This window comes from Parus major, chromosome 5 (genome assembly GCF_001522545.3).
Source record: "Parus major isolate Abel chromosome 5, Parus_major1.1, whole genome shotgun sequence".
Lineage (NCBI taxonomy): Eukaryota > Metazoa > Chordata > Aves > Passeriformes > Paridae > Parus > Parus major.
In genome coordinates this window covers 54,816,248-54,838,492 of record NC_031774.1, presented here as the reverse complement: position 1 = coordinate 54,838,492, position 22,245 = coordinate 54,816,248, and the positions used below count along the sequence as shown (strand labels likewise).

The 22,245-nt window shown below is 39.8% G+C and overlaps 2 protein-coding genes across 3 annotated transcripts in view; one reads left to right on the top strand and one right to left on the bottom strand.

The window, feature by feature from the left end:
* Nucleotides 1-22,245, top strand: part of BRF1 (BRF1 RNA polymerase III transcription initiation factor subunit) — a 172,263-nt gene that overhangs the window by 60,432 nt on the left and 89,586 nt on the right. The window contains exons 4-5 of the mRNA XM_015630574.3: nucleotides 8,559-8,590; nucleotides 17,291-17,363. Coding sequence (XP_015486060.1) covers nucleotides 8,559-8,590; nucleotides 17,291-17,363 — 105 coding nt within the window. The remainder of the gene's footprint in view (nucleotides 1-8,558; nucleotides 8,591-17,290; nucleotides 17,364-22,245) is intronic.
* BTBD6 (BTB domain containing 6) lies at nucleotides 19,254-22,239 on the bottom strand. 2 transcript variants are annotated; one of them, XM_015630577.1, is made up of 5 exons: nucleotides 22,124-22,239; nucleotides 21,577-21,874; nucleotides 21,280-21,370; nucleotides 20,881-20,999; nucleotides 19,254-20,645 (listed from the first exon to the last, which is right to left on the bottom strand). In XM_015630577.1, the coding sequence occupies exons 2-5, from the start codon at nucleotides 21,783-21,785 to the stop codon at nucleotides 19,613-19,615; spliced, it is 1,452 nt and encodes a 483-aa protein (XP_015486063.1). In that variant the 5' UTR covers nucleotides 21,786-21,874; nucleotides 22,124-22,239; the 3' UTR covers nucleotides 19,254-19,612. The 2 variants fall into 2 exon arrangements, with proteins under 2 accessions (XP_015486063.1, XP_015486062.1); XM_015630576.1 differs by having other exon boundaries at nucleotides 21,577-22,239.

The following is a 22,245-nucleotide window of genomic DNA, read 5'->3' as shown; positions in this document are numbered from 1 at the left end:
TGAGGATTTATTAACCCACCAATGCAGTGCATCAGTTTAGCTTCATGTATTTGTATTAATTTTATTGATAATACCTAAACCAGGCTGCTTTGAGGAGTTCAGTCTCTGTAAAAGTGCAGTGTTGTCCTGACTTCCAAGCAGTGCTGGTGAGCTTGCCCTGAGAGCCCAGTTTCCAGCTCCACACTGAGTTCAGGTTCTGTAAGAAACACAGGTGATTTGGGATGTTGCTGTGAATTACTATAATACCTTTAATTGAACTTTGATTACTGCAAGAATAGTAATTAACAGTTTGGTAGCATCTGTGGAAGCATTGCTCCACCCATGCCCCAAGAGAGATCCAGCCATCCATGGAGCCTTTACACCTGACATTTTCCCAGTGGAGTGCTGTGGGTATGAGGGAGGGTGAGAACACAGAGAGCTCTTCCACCTGCCCAGGTGAGGTTTTCTGATCAGCAGGAATACAGCATTAGGAAGTAAAGGTATTCCTGCAGTGCCCACTTGCAGAACACAAGGGCTCCCTTTGGTGCAGTTCAGGTAATGAAAGGTTTCTGCAGGTGTGTGCCTGTGGGCATCTGATAGAAAAGGGTTTGTCACTGTGTTATGTGATGTATGCAGGGATGGTTCTCTTAAAGGCCTTTGAGAGTGGGAAATGTAACACATCCCATTGTGTTCCCACCGAAGGCCATTAAGGAGGCAGCCTTGGAAAGGCAAGGATACAATTCATTCCTTTTGGAGCCATATTTTCTCTTAAAACAAAGGCTCTAGTGTCAGAAATGTTTTTTGCTAAATGAGTGACAGTGTTTTATGTGTATGATATTAGATCATGCCTATGCCTGGATAAATCAAGTCCACTGATCCTGGTAGGAAAGCAGCATCTGAGTTTGTATGCATGTCCCAGTGCAGGGACAGCAGCTGCCATGCTCCCATCTCAGCAAAGGTCTGCTGAGATAATTCACCCAGGACCACTTAATACCAGAGCATTTGCCTCAGTATGGGTATGAAAGCTAAGATGTAACACTTGGCTTCTGGCATGGGAAATGTAAAACATTCTGTGTCCACAGAATTTGGTTTTACTCTGATCTAATTGAGCACTATAATGCCACCTTTTTTTAAAGAAGTATAGATGAGTGCTTACTGTGGGTAAAACCAGAGCAGTAATGTGACAACTCTGACACAGGAACTGTGTTTGTACTTAAAACAAGGGAGGTGTTACCAGTTTTATAACATTTTGGGTTGCCATAAAGCACTTACTCTGCAGTAACTGCTTACTTGTTTTTTCTCCATACTTTCTTTAAGGCTTCTCTTTCAGATAAGGCAGGTCTTTGTGTTTTGGAACAAGCTTGGGAAAACTGTGCAAGCTTTAAAGAGAAATTTGAGAAGGTGGGATGGGTGATGGAGAGATTTTCTCAAGCTCTAGTTTTGGAGAATGCTTTAAGCCACTGTGAGCTGGTGCAGCTTCAGAAAGTTATCTTGCTTTGGCCTTGCTTTCTCAGTCCTCCCTCAGTCCATCCCCTGCCTTCTATCAGGCCAGGTGTTTATGCAGTTACATGTGAAGTGGGGAGTTAATCCAGCTGAAAACAGGCAACAAAAAAAGAAAAGCAAAGAAAAAAATGTTAATTTCAGACATTTCCTTTGGCTGGTTTGCCATGTTGCTGTACAGATAGCCATGGGGAGGGAGTGATAATGAAATGCAATCAAGCTAGTTATGGCAGGTTGTTTGTTTTTTCTCTTTTTCATATTTTTACATATTTCCAAACTCCTGCATTTGGAGTTTTCTGAAAAAGCAGTATCAGGCTAATGACTCTGCTGGTTTTCCTCTGCTACCTCTGGGCAGGCAGTGATTTTCCTCTGCTGCTTCTCTCAGCCAGCTGCTTCACATTTCCAAATGTGTGCATTGCTGCTGTGCTGAATACTTGAGAGGCATCTCAGAATAGTTCTTCTAAGTGTGCACCTCTGACTTCTTTGGAACTTTTCTTTCACTGTTGGTACAAGAGTCATAACCTTTATAGACTTTGTACACACAGAAAAGAGAGAGAACTGAACTTTACATTTACTTAAATCTTTACTATCAATGTCCTCCTTCTCAGCTTCTTTGTAAAAGCCCACTTTATTATCAGATTGTCACTCTGTGCAGATATTTGGACGTACACTTTCATACCTGCTTGTGTTTTTTGCAGTGATTTTACAATTTATTCTGGTTTCTTTTTCCCCTTGCAGCTTGAGATTTGCTCCTTTCCTGCTGCCTCTCTCCCATTCTCATCTGCCAGCCCTGCTCTTCTTTTAAGTTCTTCCTTAAACCTTGCTTCTCCTAGCAACCTCTCTTGTTTTCCCTCACCAGTGCTTGTTCAATTTACTGTTCAGGGGACGGGGTCTCTCTGTCTTGTTTGGAGACTTTTTGTTGTTTGAATATAGCCAACTGTTATTTATACATGGCCACATCATTCAAGTTGAAGATTAACCTCATGTCTCTCAGAACTTTTAAATTAATATTTACATTTTCATTCTATGCCTAAATTTTCTTTTCCCTAAGCAAATATACTAACTAGATTATCTTTCAGGGGCTTAGTTTGGATATTCTTTGCATATTTTATCCCTTTTATACCCTATATAATTGCGAGTTGACTGTGCACAAGCATTCTGAGACAAGAAATTTATTTTTTACTTTTTTTTTTGTTGTGTTGCATTGTGTTGTAAATTTACATGTGACTGTTAGAAATTTACATGTGACTATATAAATGCTTGGCACAACCCCACAAAGTAGGTTTTTCACTTGAAGTCAGTAACACTGGGAGCACAGCTTAGCCCCAGTTCTTTGAAGACCATGCTCTCCAAGGGCAGTATTTTCACAAGTGCTGAGCTCTCACTGCGTTTTCAGCCAGCCTGGGTGCTTTGGAAAATGTTCCTCTAAATGGCAGTGATTCTGAAGACAATTATTGAGAAAAGCTGGAGAAGTAATTTAGGAAAGAGTGAACTGTACGTGTGTTGGAGTCTGCAGGTTGATGTAGCTCGCAGGCCTTGGATTGCTCCTGTCTGCAGCAGGCCACGTTTGTCTGCAGCTGCTGGAGATGCAGGTGGGGAGAACTGGTGTCAAAGGCTGTTCAGGTCCTAGGTGAACCAGAAAGCCCCACTTGTAACCCTTCCAGTTAATGCCAGGGACTCAGGCAGGCTGAATGCAGCCCCAAACACTTTTATGCTCCTTGATCTGCCTGGTGCTTGCGCGGTGCTGAATTACTGCTGCTGACTTTGCCTTAGCTATGGAGGTAGTGAGGCTTTATGTGCTGAAAGAGAACTGCTGCAGAAACATCCTGAAAGACCTGGGGAAGGAGTGGGGCACTGCTTCTTGTGTTCAAATTGGGGATTTTAGAATACAGAATTTAGAGCAATACACTTTTATGAAACAGTCATACAGCTGTGTGCAAAGAACGAAAAACCCCAGCAGACCAAAATGCAATTCTTTTTTCATCATGCATTAATCTACACAGAAATAAGGATTGCTTTTTATAAAAATGCCATTTGTGCTTAGCAGTTTCATTTGTTAAGTGTTTTTATTTGTGTATTCAAGTGCAGCCTGTGCTACGTGGACTTCTTTGCAGAGGCAAAATTGGAGACTGAAGAAATTTTGGAAGCTGGGTCTGTGGGGATTTAGCCTCTAGGCAAAGCTTTCATTAGAGTTGTCAGAAATGAGTTTTCTACAAAAGAATTGAGTTTGGGTATTACTTTCTAATAGTTTCAGTTTGGTGTCATTGGAAAGAGAAATGTTTACTTAAAACAATTGGTGTTGTCAGTCAGTCTCAATTAATGGCTAATTAAAATGGTGAAAGTTTGTAAAGCAGCAGAGGTACAACTGTGATAAGTCATAATCAGAAATCATATGGTGTAGGAAATTATGGGAGGAGAAGGTTGTGAATTTGGTGTTGATCTGAAAGGCTGGAACCTGGGTTCTGGGCTAGCCAAATGCTATCACTAGTTTTGCACCCTGGCATCACCCCACTTCTGTGCTCACCCTCCCTTTTGTCTTATCTCCATGTGTTTGTTAAAGAAAGTGCTTCTGGGAAGTTCCCATTTTTTATTTGGTTTATCCAGAATCCTGACACTGAAATTGCAAATATTTCTTTTCGTTAAGAACTTGAGAAAATTTTGTTTTAATATTCAGATTTTTTTTTACTTTGCTTTTCAGACATGTTTCTTATTAAGCTTTGCTCTTTTATTTGCAACCAGCTGAATTGCTGCTGAGTACAGAAAGTGAGATTATGTTTAAATATTTTAGATATTTAATGGATCTGGTTTTAGTTTTTGTAAGAAACAGAAAGCATTTTAGTTTAAGCTGAATAAAGGTGACACTTCATTATGGTCAGCAGGACTTTTATGGCTGTCAAATTTCTGCTGAGTGGCTTGCAGTCACAGTTCCTTGGCACCAGTCCTCCTTCAATGGTATGGCTGCTTTTGTAGTAAGCTTGTAAAAATAAGTAAAAAATTTTCCAAGGGTAACTTAAGAAAACTAACTAACTAAATAAAATAAATGCTAGACCCTTTGTATTCTCCCTGCTTCTTAATATAGGTCTGTGTCTCCCAGATATGACACCCTACACAGTGGAAGAGTTTTGAAATGGTACCATGAAATAATCTGAAGGTTTCATGATTATTGTAGATTTTCAGACACTAAAGATTTTAATTTTTTAAATATTTTTTAGGAGGGGTAACAACTTTATTGCAAATGATAGTTGTTATTTTAAGAGCATCTTGCACAATTTAGTCCTGCAAGTGGCATGTTTGCCTCCTGCTAGATGATGTTGAAAATCAGGGGGATTTTGCTGCATAAGTACTTTAGGATTGCTGGAATATGTTAAATGTAGGTCTCTCTGAAGTACAAATGCCTGCTTGTTTTGGAATTTTGGGTTTTAGGTTTCCGGTACTATTCATTTCTTCATGAACTTTTGTTTCCTCTGGTGCTGAGAATGAGATCATTATTTCTGTGAATCATGGAGCTCTCATATTATCCACAGATTTTTGGATTACAAAGGCAGAAAAGGAACATTTTGGCCACTCGATCTGACCTTTTGCATCATGTTGGCCAAAGTATTCCCTTGAATTTAATTGTTTTGAAATAATGACTTCAGACTTACCTCATCTTGAGTTAGACATTTAGGCATTTCTAATGATGGACAGTCAGTTGCACACCTTGGTGAAACTTGCTTAAAGAATTAACAGCAAAAGAAAAGCAGTTAAAACAGTTAATGCTTTTTCTTTTCCATTTTTTTTTTTTTTTTTAATTTGGGCACATTTATAACCTAAGTCCCCTTGTGCCCTGTTATTTGCATGGGTATATCTACAGTACCCAGTAGCTTTCCATCCCTTTAGGGGCTTTTCCATGTGGGCAGCAGTCTCCATATGTAAAATGATCATTGTTTTCTTCCAGCCTCAAAGAAAACATTTATCTTACGATTGTATAATTTTTGAATACATATTAAGTATTATCTGCTGTTTTCAGCTGTTGTTGTATGTTCCCCTGAACTGTTCCAGCTCTGAAAAGGAGTTTGAAAACAACAGCCTGTTTTTACAACCACTTCCTGCTGATAATCATGCCCACAATATTCATAGTAAAGGCCAACCCAGTGCTACTGCATGACTCAAGTTTCCCCTTTTGCTTTGCTGTAGTAGCTGCACATCTAATCAGGGAGAGGGATTGCTGGAGGCTACCTTAAATGAAATCCAGAAGCACCACAGTTTTACTGTGACCTTTGCTTACCATTTCGGTGGACATTTGAACTAACTTCTCTAAGGAGCAAGGGAACTGTATGTTAAAGCATCTGTGGTGTAGCTCTAAACTGATTCAAAGTTGTCTGAACCCTGCTAGCGAATTTCCCAGCTCCTTAGCTCTGATCCTGTGTCCCTATAAATGCATCCCACGCTGTTTCTTCTTGGACAAAAAGGTGGAGTTGTTTTCCTTACAGTAATAAAGCCTAAACATTTGCAGTGTGTTAGTAAGTTTGGATTTTCCATCCAAGTGTATTTAACAGTTTGAGGAGCTTGAAGAATACTCTGGTATACAGATTTCATGACTGAAAAAACTTAGAAAAGCACCTCTCTGGCTCACCTAAAATCTGAATTAGCATTTGGCACTGATGCTCATTCTGATTTCTCCTGTCTCCAGGCACAGCAGCCAGGCTCTAGGACCACTCAGTTACTCACTTTGGTGCCTCAATAACCGATGAGATGCTTTTCTTTTGGTGTTTTATGGGTTTTTTTCCTCCTAAATTGTGGTGGGATCTATCAGATACAAGTGATAATTTTACTTTGTCTCATTGGGGATGGTGTCTTAGGGTGGGCATAGAATAATCAGGCACTTCAAATCAATAATGAGCTGGGAACGTTTTCAGGCTTAGAATATTTCTTGAGCACAAAATTGGCATAGTGATTTCTTGTTAGATCTGTTTGATGAGCTGACAATTATTATGGTTCCTTGGCAATTGCATTACTAAAGTCTTTCCATTTTCTCTTTTTTCATTTTTACAAAAAATTTGCACTGAATTCAGTATTACTCTGTGTAGATTTCTAAGCTGTGTATTTTACAGATGGTTTTTGTTAGCAGTTTCCTTACTGTGTTAAAATTTCAGATTACAGTAATGTCTTGCATAATACTACCTATTATGGATTTCTGATTTTTTTTCAGAGCCATACTGAATTTTCAGCTAATTAACTACCCGGCTATGCTGTGGTTTTTAATGTGGAAATTAATTTCCACCAAATAATATTAACATAATGTATTAAATTTTGTAACAAATTTGGAGTACATTCATACAATTTCATATGCAAACTAAGAGTAGAAATGCTCAAGGATAAAAGTTCCTAACAAGGAAAATGTTTATGTATAAACTGATTGTGTTATCTGAATGACTCTCCTTCCACAGCTGATAATGTTATTAGAAATGTGCACTGTATTACTCTGACTTACATGAAGAACATTCACTAACACTTAACGTTACCACAGTATGCACCAAACTACACTGATGTCTCTGCATTTTATTTAATGCTGGATTTCTTAACACATTGCTGCATACTAAAACTCACATACAGCCCTGCATACATGTTTTCTTCACCTGCCTCATTCTCTCACTCTCTCCCCCTCTCCCCCTTCTTTCACACTTTACCTTGACACTCCTTTTAATAATAAAACCAGAACCTTTTTACAGCATGTAAGCCACACCTGAGTAGCTGATAGGAGATCTGGCATGTGCTCATTAACAGCAGCAAAAGGGCTACCTTTGGGTTATGATGCCTTTTTCTTTTTTTTCCTTTTCTCTCTGTTTTGGATGCTGTTTAGACAATGCATTCATAAGTGTGCTTGCTTTCAGTTAAATCTAATGGAAACTTGTAGTGGTTTGGCTTGTTTTTAACTACTATGTTTTCCAAGTGTGCCCATAATGAGTAGATGGTGACCTAATACTTTGCAGCAGCATAGGGTATCATGAAGGGAGTGAAAACTGAAATGCAACAGCTGATTTGCTTGGCTGGGGAAGGGAGTAGCCAAAGCAGCTTTCCCTTCCCAGGTCTTTGATTGGTCCTCATAGAAGAGGAGGACTTACTTCAGTTTCATTAATTTGCTCTTCCATCTGTGTTTCTGGATTCCTAAGCTGGCATGGGAGACTGATGATGCTTTATATTCTCAAGTGTAAAAAGAGTATTCTGTCTTGATGGTTTTAGTTACCACAGAATAATAGAATGGCTGAGTTGGAAGGGACCTTGAAGATCATCACGTTCCACCCCCTGCCATGGGCAGGGACACCTTCCACTAGTCCAGGTTGCTCCAAGCCCCATCCAGCCTGGCCTTGAACACTTCTAGGGATGGAGCATCCACAGCTTCTCTGGGCAACCTGTGCCAGGGCCTCACCACCCTCACACTAACAAATTATCCAATATCCAGTCTAACCCTATGCTGAGTTTGAAGCCATTCCCTCTTGTCCTGTCACTAGAAGCTCTTCTCCATTTTTCTTGCAGGCTCCCTTCAGGTACCAGAAGGCAATTAGGTCATCCCAAAGCCTTCTCTTTTCCAGGTTGAACAATCCCACTTATTGCAGCCTTTTTTCATAGCAGAGCTGCTCCATCCCTCTGATCATCTTGGTGGCCTCCTCTGGACTCTCTCCAACAGTTCAGTGTCCTTCCTGCGCTGGAATCTGCACTGATCCCAGTGCTGGATGCAGCATTGCAGGTGGGGTCTGAGCAGAGCAGAGGACCCCCTTACCACTGGGTCTTTCTTAGGCTGCAGGATATGGTGGGTATTGCAGGTCACACAAGTAGTTGGCTTGTTCTTTGAGACCATCACTTCCCAGAGACAAGTTGAGCAGTAAATTCAGGAGGTGCTGGCAGGGTGTTTTGGGCAGCTGACCAATTAACTGGATGTTGGCTGTTAGCATAAGTAGTGAATTGACCTAACCTATATTTGGTTTCTTTGACAGTTAACCTGGGTTTATTTCTTCCCTTTCTTTGGCTTGCTAATGAAATGAAATTAAGAAATACTGTCACATGCAAGAAGCATGTATATTCCTTGACTTCTTTCACAGACATGCTACTTGACCTCAGCGACCTTCTTCAGGTATTGTACTCTTTTTTAATTTGACTTTTTTTTTTTAATTGTTTAAGATGTTTTAGTTTTTCTCTAAAAATTTTGAGTGGAAAATCACTGGGTTTGGAAATCTGAATAATTTTTCAGTAAAATTAAATGTCAAAAAAAATTTTTGCTTTTAATGCTGTAGACAACATAGCAAGAGTTAGTTATGATCCTTTCATCAGGATTCAGAGTCACTGCAGTGGCACAGGGTCAGATGCTGCATATTTTTAAAACAACAGTTGTTGAAGACAGAAATAACCTTTTTGGTAGGTAATGTTGTGTCAATGTATTCGTGCACTTCAGAACTGTGTTTTATAAAATGTATTTTGAGAGAAATACGAACTTGCTCTGTCTGTGGAAATAGAAAGCTCTACTGACATATGTTGTCTTACCCTCATTCTCTCTGTTACAACTGTTTTACATACAATGTGAGTAGGTTACTTGCATCTATTTTTGTCCTCCCAGCTGTCTTAGTAAATGGCATCCCTCTGAAGGCTATTTATTGCTTGAAGCAATCTGCTGGAATTGCAATAATCAAATTAATCTTTAATTCTTAAATTTAGTAACTTTTTTCTCTTTTCTAACTCTGAATTATTTTGATTACTCACGACCAAACAGTACATGTGTAGAATGGGAAGTTTGTTTCCTTCTAAACACAGGTAATTTTTCATGGTGACAGTTTTGAATTAGAATGATCACAGTAATGTGAAGAATAGTCACAATGTGAACTAGAAGAAGAGGTATTGTATCTGTAAGAGGAAAAGGAAAAGCTGTGTTGTCAGCAGAAACACACAAGGAAGATTGAATGATTTGTCTTTTCCCCTCTGTACATTCCATCCAGGAAAGATGCTGAGATGGGACTTACGAGGACCAAAAGGTTAAAGAGGGGTAACTGAGGAGATGGGAAGGACAGAAATACATTAGTGGTAGGGAAATAATCAGCCTCTGAAAGAGAAAAATCCAAGATTTCAGTATCTTGATCTGCATTTAACTGTATCTTCTGATGAGCTCTACTTTATGGCTTCTTTAAGGTGAATCTGAGCAAATAGGAATGTTGAATGTTATTGTTAACTCTGCCCATCCAGAAAGTCCTGTTTGAGAATACATAAATGAGTTTTTCAGGTTCTAGCTTGATATTTTTTTCCTCCCACCCCAAGTCTGTTAAAAAAAAAATCAAACAAACCCCCACAAACAAAACCACAAACCAAACAGAAAACCACAACTACAAACCAAGCAAAAAAATTAAATAAATAAGCCATACCACCTTGGAAGCAAAATATTTGTGGTCCAGCCATAAAATTTCAGTACATTCCGCTTTAGATCAGTCTTTGCTTACAAAACCTGCAAAAAAAGAATTAGTTTATTAAAAATAGTTCATTAGGTGGTACTATTTTACCTTGAAGTGCCTCTTTTTTTCAAGGATTGCTCTCCCATCCTGAAGTTGGGATATAAATGTCCTTAAGGATGAAGAGTTGAGAGCAATACTAGTAGTGGTAGTGGTATTATCTTTCCAAAGTATTTAATTTGTTCATACTAATCTGTACAAAATTATCATAGTAGTCCAGATAACTGATTTTCTTGGCAAAATGAAAAGATGTTGATTTTATAACCAAAAAAAATTGCATCTCAAGTCTGAAAAACAGGCTACTGCTAACCTGCACCAATTCCTGCTTAGAAACTAATAGTGAATGTTGAGATTACTCTTCAGAATCTTCTTGATGCAGCTCAGTTGCAGTGGGAAGTGAGGTACCTGCAGGGCTCTTTGCCATCTGGCTGCAGGAATTTTGTAAGAAAGTCACCACATGAAACATCCTTTACAGATTGTCTTCATGGAGGCTACTGGCTGAATTACTGAACACCCTGAAATAAGTTTCAGTGCATTTAAGGGTGGAAAAGACCTCCAAGATCACTAAATCCAGCTAGGAACCATCACCATGTTCACCACTAAACCATGTCCTGAATCTTTTATTACCTGCAACTCAGTGTTTGTTTAAAGACCTGTCTTATATTCTTTCTCTCTTGATGATCTGTTGAGTCTTTAATTGATTTTCTATAGGGATAGAGGAAGCCGAAGCATGACCTCTTAGCTCTGGTTTGTACTTTTACAACCTCTCTTCCTGTTTTTCTTGAGTTACTTTGGGACTTAAAAATATTTTAAAAATGAAAAGCTGTCCTGTACAGTGTAATGTGCTTTTAGGATAGTATTGTGCTGCTAAAACGTAGCAATAGAGGAGACTAATTTTCAGTGTTAATGGCAGTCTGTGTAAAAAGTCATATCAGTTTTCCTCTTATGCTGATGACTGAGATGTGGGAGTTTGTCTTGTTCCACTGGGGAACTGCTGCATTTTCATAATAACTTTTGGAGCTTCAAAATTGCTGCCATCTTGGGAAAAGACAAAAAGTCTTTTTTTTTTTTTTTAATTTGAAAGGCAGTTTCCTTGGTTTTTTATCTTCATGTGAAATACATCTAATGTCTTAAAAATCTCCTGTTGAAAGTGTTGTCGGATCCAGAATGCCTCTGATACGTTTGGACTTCAAAGCATGATCTGAAATGAACTGAAAATGTCCAGAGCACTGGTACAAATCAGGCGCCTTCCTTGTGCCGAGCAGTCGTGCTGCTTGTTGATTGAGTTGGAAGGACGACCAGTCATCAGTCTCTGACAGGGAAAGTGCTTGCTTATATTTTCAGATCCTGCATTTTACTTGCAAATATAGTCCTTAGAGAGGTCTGCAATCAGGCCTTTTGTTTGCTTTTTTGTTAGTCCAATCTAAGCGACAGGCCCAGCTTGTTTAGGAGAGCTGCAAAGCCTGTCTAGCCTTGGCCAAGTTTTGAACAGTTTAGGTTTTCTCCCATCTTTCCAAGCATCCCATTCCTTGCACCTGAGGAATTGTTTGGCTGAAGTTTCATCTCGGTGTGGTGAAAAGCCTTTCCCATCCTCAGGAATGGCTGGGGGTTTTTTTTAGCCTCTTGTCATCTCTAATGTCATGGCCTTTGCAATGGGGTCATAAAACCCCATTGGGTTTTTGGAGAGAGGGATTGGCAGTCTGATCCCCAGTTTAAGACTAGTAGAATATAATTTTTAGAGTGCCTTGTGGTGTGTCCTGCTGTTAAACAAGGCTGGTGTTCACTGAAGAGATCTTAGGCATCTGAAGAGCCAGGCTCTTTATAAGAGAGTGCAGCAGGAAAATTAACAGCAATGGATGTAATTAATTAAAATGGGATGTCTCTACTTGATATCAAGAAAAGGTTTTTCACTATGAGGACAGCCAAGTGGTTGCTTAGGGCAGTTTTGAAGTTTTTATCCATCAAGGCCCTCAAGATCCAGAGCAACCTGGTCTGTTCTTGTGGCTGAGCCTGCTTGGAGCAGGAGATTGGGCTGGAGTCTGATGAGATCCATTCCAACCTGAACTACACTGTGGTCCTAGGTAAGGGAAGAGGATGCACAAGAAGTGAAAATCAGTAACTAGTACTTGACTGGTCTCTCTTCCACTTCAAAACACAGCTCTCACTCCTATTTCTTCATCTGCAGTTTGTCTAGTCAAGTAACAATACTTGCATGTCTAGAAGGATTTTTATTGTGAGTTACTTTTGAACACTTATTTTCATTTATTTAATCTAAAGGCAGCATTGGGTTCCCTGACTCCTCTATGATTGTTGTAAATTATTATTCTTTAACTTTCTTGCATAGATGGTTTGATAATGGCTTATTGTGCTGCTGTGGTGTTGGAGGAAGAACTCCAGGGCTGCCGTGGATGTGATAAGCAGAAGGAGAGTCTCCTTTGGAGTCTCCAGACTGAAGCAGTGCTTTAAAGCCCAGTATGAGAGGGAAGCTGCTCAATTTTGATTTGTGTCTCTTTTGAATGACAGCCTGACAAGCTGAGTTTGTACTTGTTTGTATTTTTGTGTTACCTTTTGACTGCTCTAAATGCAGTATGGATAAAAAAAAAATAAATTATGAATTTTCATTTTATTGCATTGAGAAAGGTAAAATTGAGTATTTTTTTAAAGACTGTACTGGTTTGCTTCAGTTTTTAATACCCTTTGTTCATTTAAAGTTATTAACATGTTGACTGTATTTGCCTTTATTGCCCCTATGCAAATTGCTGTTGATTGAGTTAATTTAAACAACCTGGTTGGGACCTTCAGGCATTACTACACTAGAAATGTTAATAATGAATCAAATAACCACAGGTGCCTCTTTCCCCAGCAACAGACACTCTCCTTAAAAACTCATTTGCTTTTCATGCTTGCTTAATTATTTAGGCAAGCAGCCATGGATGTTTCACAGTGTGAATTCCCATCGTGTTCCAACTGCCCAGTCTTTGTCTTTCTAGAGGAATATCTTAACCACTGTCTCACCATTTGTGGTACTTTGCCAGAATGCCACACTATGCTCTTGAAAAGCCTTTTTGGAAATTGCTTGTGGAAGGGTTATTGATTTAAAACTTTATGGAGCCTACGGTCAAACAAAACCTTCCATTCAATGCTGGCAGCTTTATTTTTTTGCTACTGTCCAGAAGTTGACGTAGCCTGGTAACTGTATGAATGGGAGATACCCTGTTTCCCCAAGAGAGTTTAAAATTCTGGAAGGTCTTAGGCTGATAAATTCCTGTGTTACTGGAAATGAGGTGTTTGTTGTTATTTCTGAAAGTGGAAGTATATTGGTATTTGTGAACAGATCAGGCATGATGTGAAAGCAAGAGGAAATTATGAAAGGATAAGAGTCTCTCTGGAAGTGTCCCTTTGAAATCAGTGTCTGATGACTGACAGATGTGAAATGAAAAGACTGTCTCCAAAAAATACTGTGAAGGGCAAAGAGCATAACAAGTAGAAGGATCCTGTTGTGAAGATGTAACTGAATAATTGGAAAGCATTCCTTTACTAAATGCCCCTTTTAATTAACATAATGTGTTTGATAATGAGAATAGAAATTAACTATTGGTAAAGGACAACATCTTAGAGAATCTTAAGGTCTCCTGTAAAAATAAGGTTTTGCAGTGCCTTGGTGAGCACATACTTCTTTGTCTGAAAAATGTCTTCCTGCTAAAGAAGCCACTTGGGTTTTTTTGTTTTGCCTTTTTTAAAAAAAAATAAAAGAATACATGATGGGTCCACATTGCTGTAAACTTACTCTGTTAAATATGAGTTGAATGTATGAGAATATGGTGAAAGCTATCAGGGTATGCAGATATTTTAAATCTCCCAACAGAGGTTAACACCCCTCTTTTGCATTAGATGTTGATGCTTAAACCTAGTGATTGTATTAGGTTTAGGAAATTTTAGTGTCTGGTGAAAATCTGCAGAAAAAGAACACTAGTCATATAGTGGTATAGTGTAAGTGTACAAAACAATTGTCTCACTTCAACAGTTTTGATTGGGGAGAGTTTGGAGAAATACTGTTTTTCAGTATGATCCTTTTAAATTAAGGGGAAAAGAGGCTGAAGTTGATGTGGTAAGCTTTAAAGCTGCACCAATTCAAGCTTAAGCCAGATACATCCTTTTAGAAGGGCATTTTTGTTTATTCACCATTCTAAGAACTCATATAAAATTAGGTTTTATAAATGCAAATGTCATATGATTCTAAATTTGGAACGTTAAGCTTTTGATGGATTGGAGTATATGAATTTTTATAAGAAGTTCTTAATGAAGAAAGAACTAGAAATTAAAGTAGGCCTCTAAATTAATTCTCTTAATTTCCTAAGCTTAATGGAGTACAGAAAAACCAAATTATGAGAGTAAAGAAAGACCCTTTCTAAATGCTTATTTTATATCATATCTCTTCTATCACAGGATATGTGTGTGTGTGACTAGAAATCAGTGATAGTGGAATAAAATCTTAGTGAAAGATTTTGCACTAAACCCAGGAAATCTTAAATATCATGTTTCAGGAGTTCAGTTGCATTACAGATTTCTGGGTGAACTCTATGCCATCTTTTTCATTTATGAGAAGTGCCCCAGAACCTGTGAATATTTAACTTTTGAAGTTGGGAACCATATTGTTTGAGAGGGTCTGAAGTCTTTTTTTTGTACTAATTTGCCAGAAAAACTGGAAGCAATTAAATGTTCCTGATTCTTTTTGTGACCCTGGCATTAAAAATGTGTGAGCTTCATGAGGAAAACAATACAAAACATGGACTATACTGTATATTTTGCTTTCTTTCTAAATTGTTAGTAACCAGAAACTACAAAGAAATGGGGTTGTGAGCAAAAGAAATTCCCTCATTTATAATTTCTGTTTTAATTTATTATTTTGTGCAAATGCATTGTCTGCACCTTGAAGTCAGTCATAAAACACTGATGATGTGGGTGAAGTAGAAAAGCAGGTTAGATTTAAGTGCATTACTTCTCAAATAAACCATAGGTCAGGAGACTTTTATTTAGGCCAAGGAAATAAGGATATATAGTCATTGAGCACATTTATTATTCATTTGTCTTTGCTTTAGATTTAATTTGACAATCACTTTGATTGTTAGAACTTCACTAGAAGAAAATACCTTCTTCTTTATGCCTCTTCATATTTATTTGCTCTTTATTATTGCATTTATGGAAAGTTTGCTTAGGAGGAGTTTCTTGGGCAGTGATGTGGTTTGATGGTGACAAACATCAAGTATTTGGATGTCGTGACAAGGAAAAAAGCTAGAAGGAAAAATACTTGTTTGGATTAGAGTTTTATGGGTTTTTTTCTAGACTAATATAAGAGAACTAGATGAGTTTGTGAAGCCTCTAACAGAAACATCATATGTACTTTGCTCCACTGAAGTAACTTTATTGATTTGTGCGGTGGATTGTCCTTGCAGAACAAGATCTAAGTGATGAGGTTTAAGATTTATAGTAACTTGGTCAGCCAGCTTAGAAGGCTGAAATTACAGCCAAACACTCATTCTTTATGTTAATATTTTTTAGACAAAAGGTCAAAACAACCCATTTTGAGCTTGCAGTCTAAATCTAAATCCAACTGAGTCTGAATCTAAAGCCAACTGAGACGCTGCAGACATTTTGCTTTAGTGATATCTGTTTTGTCTCAGTGCTCATGGAAAGTCACACGCTCTCAGACTCCAGTATGAATTGCCAGATTCAGTAGGTGCATATTTTTTTCAGTATAAAATTTGGTGACTTACTTCCTAGAAAACAGACTGCTCATTCAGAGAGTATGTTTTGCTCTTTTCCTTCCCCTAGAATTGTGCTTCTATGTTGTGCCCTATTTCAGGAGGAAAAAAGGCAGTAAAATTTAAGGCTGTATTTTTGCATCTTCTTGGCCAATCCAACTATTGGTCAGACACAGCATGGAATACACTCATTTTTCACTAAATATGGAATGAATTACCATCATATCATGTATAATTGATTGCAAAGTCATTTTCAGGATATGTGATCATTCTGAAGATTTCTTTGAAGTTCTAATTCATTTTTTTATATATATATTTGAGAAAAATACACATTAAAAACAGTTTCATGTAAATATTTTGAAGGGCTAGGTGAAAATATGTCAGTTGTTTGGGGGTTTGGTTGTTTTTGTTGAGATAAATATATTATAGAACCGTCTATACGCTCGGGAGGAAAGCCTGCTTTTAAACTAAGGTTGGCAAAGCTCTTTGATGAAATGCAAAGAGCAATAGTTTTTTAATTCCATAGGCTTGTACCATAATCATCACTCAGTTGTGTAATTGACTGCTAAGTAAACACCTTCACTATCCTGAAAGGAAAGAGAGGAGCAGTTTTGTTCCTTTAAAGCAATAGAGTACATACTATTGTTCAAAACAAACCAGAAACCTACTTGCTTGGAGTGTAGGAGGATGGAGATTTTTATACTAACCTTGACCTTTACATATGCCTTGGGGGAAGCAAGGTGTTCATGGAGCTCCGTGGGAATGTTTGAGACTGATTGGGAATTGGAGTATATCCTGCCTTTCTTGCTGACCACAAAAACACACCTTAAGATAGAGAAAGAAAACTTCCTCAGACTTGTAAAATACAAATATGGTTTGTCTGTGCTATAAATTGCAAATCAAGAGTATGAAGGGTAACTCCTTCCCTCCATTTATATCTTCCTGGGTGCAGCAGTGAAAGAGGGAGGGGAGCAGAGCTCTGTCCCTGGTGCCTGAGCTTTTCTGATGATTTTTTTTTTTCCTAATGTCTTTAATGTGATCTGAGGCAATGTCCAAACAGCAAGATATGACAAATAACCCTTAGGGCATGTAGCACCACTCCTTGATTTGGTGAAAAGTTTGGTGTGTACTTGTGCAATGCTTAATTATGCCACTACAGATGATCATGCAGGACCAAAATTTGCACTGACTTGTATTTGCTCAGGTTTTGTAATGGTACAAGATAAATGACACTTTATATATACTGATATTACATTGAAGTCTACTTAATGCCTTATGATGTAATGTGACAACTGAAAAACTGTACTACATAGCAGCACAGAGCCCACTGGAGAGCATGATGAAAAACTTCTTAGAATTTTTTCAATATAAACTTATGCTTTGATTTACAATGCTAATTTGTGCAGATTTTGACAAGCACTGAGTATTATCCTGTACATATGAATAGTGCTTGTATAACTTGATTTTTTAAGCTGGTTAAGATTTCAGAAGTTGGGTTTTTCTCCTTTCCACATAAATGTTCTGTTAAAAACATTTGTGGTTTAAGATTTACATAATGCTTCTTTTGTCTTTTAATAGGTGAATGTCTATGTTCTGGGAAGAACTTTCCTTCTGTTGGCCAGAGAACTCTGCATAAATGCTCCAGCCATAGGTATTTTTTTAATGATTTGACTTTTGACTACTTGAATATTTTTTTTTCCTATGGTTACTTGAAAAAAATATGTATGTATGCATGTATTTATACATAGTATTGTATGTTGGTACCCAAGGAGTAACTTTATAGTGAAGCTGGAGTCAATCCAGGCAGAGGAGCATTGCTGACTCTAAGAGCCTGTTCTTCTTTATGTAAGAACTTTTTTGGAACTAGATGTTGTTTTCTTTTGCAAATAGTTTTGTTGCTTTTTCCAAGAGTAATTTGGGCTATACTAAGACAATGGACTGATGTGTAACAAATTTCTGTGTGTCAGCAAGCTCCTACAGGCCTGTCATGCTTCAATTCCACAGATGTAACATTTGATAAGTATTTGCACATTTACTATCTGTCCATCACCTGTAGCTGAGCTGTTCAGTGCTTGAAATACAAACGGCTTGGCGGAAAATGAGGAGCAGCTTTTTCCAGACATGTGAATAACTTCTAATAAGTCAACACTGAAATCATGACTGCGATAGGAAGGTGGGTTTTAACCTGTTGAAAGGGTACAGAAGCCATTCTCTCAGTTGTGGGTTTAAGCTTAAGGGAATTTGCCATTTCCAGTTGGAAGAGTGCATTTCTGGTGAGGTCTTGTGACTGTTATCCACCTCTGTGTAGGAATTATCTGCCTGCATCTTTACCCACTCTCACTCCCACTCTCCTTAATCTGTACTGAGAGAATCAGATGGCTGTGTTGCAGAACAACACCACAGGCACACCCCTTCAGCTGTACTGGGCTGGCACAGGAGTGCTGCCTTTGCAGCAAGGGGAGCAGTGCCTGGGCAGTGCGGCACAGCGCGGCTGCAGCAGCACAGCTCCAGCTCTGCTAGAGAGGTCTTGTTCTCAGCAATTCACTTCCCTTCTTATTTTTCATTACTTTTTTGGTTTGGTTTTTTTTTTTTTAGAGAGAGAAAACAGGCAGGATTTGCATTGCAGCTTAGTTTCAAGGTGAAAATTAATGCAGCTTGGGAAAAGGCAAACATGTTAGATGTAGAGGTACTTGCTGTACATGGAAAAAATACTGGTTTAGACTGTTGTTTGAGTACTCTCTTCCAAGCTCATCTTAACATTTATAAAACCCAGTAAATATTTCTAATTGACTCAGCTATATGCTCATGAGACCTTAGAGAAAACAGAAGTACTTTCATCACTTTCTGAGAAAAGTACTAGCATAAAATGATTGCTGATAATGCTGGAGACTGTTTTCCCAAAAAGATAAAGCAGGAGGAAAGATCCAACAGCCTTTATTTTTTAAGGTGGCTTACTTCTAATTAGTAAACTTAAATGAACCTAAGCACCATCTTGCAAGTATTTTTCTAATGCCTGCTGCTCTGTACAAGGCAGGGATGTAAATTCAGATAGTGTCTGCCAGTAATACAGCCCTGGGCTAAATTTGTGACGCAGCCCTGTCACTGAATTAATTAACTTCATCTGTGTGTCTTGACTCTGGCCAGTCGAAGGGGGGTGTAGTTTGACAGGTGCAAGTGGCAGTGCTGCTGTTTGGTGGGCAGGCTGCAGGTTAACAGAAATGCTGAATGTTTAGGGGCATTAGGAGTTTTCAAATATACCCACAGGATGATTCTGATGAGCTTTGAGTACACTGATGGTTTGTCTATCTTCAGCTTGGGCAACACACAAAAAACCCTGAGCTTCCTCAAATGTCAGGTCCTTTTCTCATGAAGGGAAAATAAAGGCTGCTGATGGATCGTTTCAGTTATCAAGAGAGGGAGCTTTCCTATTTGCTGGGTGTGGATGCACACAGGGACCAGACTACAGTGTTATCACCCCTGTTAGCTGTACATGAATTAACACACACGAGCCATAAGGTCAGCAAAGATCAAGTACACAGGATTTAGGGCAAGTAAAAATGTTTTATATTTCACAGATTCATAAACTGCTCTAGTTTAGAACATTCTGTTTGAGTCAGCTGCAGTCTGCAAGTTAGTTATCTATATACAAAATAAATGCACAGTACGTGCAAAATTTAACATTTTTCTGCATGTTGCAGTCTTAATAATTAAGTCAAATAGCTTATGAATAAATAAAATAAGATTAAATTCAAGAGCATTCCTTCACTTATTTGTATAGCCTGATGTAGCAGATAGGTAAGTAGCGTAACATTCCATACTGCTGCAGAGTTTGTAGTAAAACCGAAAAAATCCCTTAATGTGCATCATTGCAGCACTGGAATACAATCAAGGTGAAATGCATCATGCATAGAAAATGAGCTCAGGTATCTGTCCTCCTTGTACTCCGGTTCCATTAGTACTGTCCGAGGAGCACTGGAACTGGAACGTCACTTTCCCGCACTGCACTTCAGTCATTCCCTCTTGTCCAAAGTAACTGAGTTCGTTACCATCAAGAATAGCACTTACATTGTAAAAGGTGTCTTGCTCAACCTGCACAGGGTGTTCAAACCACACAGAGAAGGTGTTACTGGAGCCGTCGGAGGTAAACTTTGTCAGATTTTGAGCAAGGACAACACCTAAGCGCTTCAGTTCGATTTTGACACTGTATTCAGCTTTGCCACAGCTTGACCCATACAATCCCAGTCCTGCTATAAATATCCGTTTGTCTACAGCAAACTGAATACTGTCACATCGCCCCCGGTACCTCCACTGATTGCTGCGATACGCAGACGACTGAAACCGATGGCAGCGCTGAGGCACGAGTCCTTTTCTTTTCGTCAGGGGGAACTCTAATTTGGGTTTGTTTGCGGCTGTGTACCATAGGAATATGTTGTGAGTCTCCTCAAGGGTGAGGATGTCAGACTGGGCAGCTCCGTTGGCAAACTCTTCCAAAGTCATGGTTGGAATCCGCACCAAGTACAAAGCTTTCCCTAATACATTCCTCTTGTTGCGTGGCGTAACCGGCAGCCCTTGCCTTTTGCATTCAGCCTCTGCCCAGTTGAGAACGGCCTCGAAAACTACCACTTCCTTGGTGTTGAGTGCTTCCCGGGTTACAATGATCTCTAGTGTTTGTTGATCTATCTCACAGAAGCCCTCTGACTTCAGTGCCATTTCTGCCTGAGCATCAATCACTTCCCAGCAGCGCTGCGTCAGCTCTGGCTCCTCGAAGAGCCTGCTCTGAGACAGCAGGACACAAGCGTTCTTTGCTTCTAAGCTGGTCTCCAAAAAATTGACGCAAGCCTTTGCTAGGGCCGGCACGATGTACTTCTTGGCAGCATAGAGTGTAGCCAGAACTGTGTCAGCTTCCAGGTCTATTTCATCACTATACATGTATCTAGAGGGGGAGGTGGGTGAAAAAAAAAATTAGTTTCTCAGGGAAAAAAAAAAAGTAGGCCATGAAAATAATCTATAGTCGTCTTTGCTGGCAGTGAATCTGACATTCAATATTTGTCAGTACATTAAGTAAACAGCATTAAGTGCATATTGCACAATGTCAATTAGGAGATGTATATTTTATAAGCTACTTTGATTCTGTCCATGTAATTAGCAGACTTGTAGTGGCCACTTACTTTAATAGGATTAGAAAGGCTGCAGGTTCCACATCTGGTATATGGATTTCAGATTTGACCTCTGCGAGATCGCCATAAAACATAGCATAGAAGACAGAGCTACCAACTGCCAAAACATACTGGAAAATAAAGAGAGAGGAGCCTCAGTAACATGGATCAGGAACAGCTGAGTGTGCTGGCTTTCCTAAAAGCTACATTTAGCGAAAGTTACAAGCTGCAGTGGAAGCAGAACGCTGCCTTCGACTGCTCCCTTTAATTGCAGCGTATGGGAATTACTTCTGGGATTAAACAAGAGCTATAATTAGGAAAAAAAAAAAAAAAGTGGAACCTAGTTGTAAGGCAGGGGGAGAAGGCGACCTGCTCAGCAGCATTAAAAAGCCAAAAATTATCTGCACAAACCTTATGGGCAGGAACTTTCTTGGATGCCCCTGGCGGGCCCACGATGAAGTGAACGTCAGCCATGAGTTCGTTATTGAACATCAGCGCGTTCCTGCAAGCAGGGGAGGGGGGAGAAGGCCCGTTAGCCGCGGGCTGCCCCTCGCCCGGTGCCCCAGCCTCCCGCCGGTGGCCCCCGGGGCTCCAGCCCATCCCTGCGCTCACGCCTGGCCGGGGCGCAGGTGCACAGGGCGGGCACCTCTCTCTTTCTCTCTCTGTCTCCCGCCCGCCCGGGGAGGGTCCGGCGGGCCTGGCCCTTACCTCTCCCGCAGCGTGGGATGGAAGGATTGCCAGTTGGCGCTCTCCAAGTTGTTGTTGTTGAGGTTTTGGAGCTGGGGCGGCGGGGGCGGCTGGGCGCTCTGCTGGAGCTGCAAGGCGTTCTTCTTGCTGTTGGCAGCGGTGGCGGCGGCGGCGGCGTTGCTGTTTGCAATGTTAGTGTTGGTGCTGGCAGGGTAAAGTTCTGCAGCCATCTTCTTCTTCAGGGACAGGGGCACTATTTCATAGCATCCTGGCACCTTGCCGTTTGACCTCACACTCTTTTTGGACTTCTTTAAGGTCTCTGGAAGCAGAAGAAAAAAAGTCAAACACTTCATGATCCTGCCATTGAGGCAACCAGGGGGCAGTGGCATGAGCGAGAGAACTAACAGATCCCAAATGCGAGTCCCACTATCAGGATATTTTGTACGCTTCTAGATGCAGGGTGGCCTTTGGTTTTTTTGGAGTGTGTGCCCGCTCTTTGGTTACCGGCCCGACGCACCTTTCCGGGAGGAAAGGGGTGATGCCGTGTCGGATCAGTGCCAGCGCTCACCTTGGCTTGTAGGGGGGTCCCAGCCTCCACGGCACTGCCACGACTGCAGCGGGGAGCCCGAGTGGGGCCGGCAGGCAGCTCCTTCCCCGGGGAACGGGGAGAGAAAAATTAATAATAAAAAA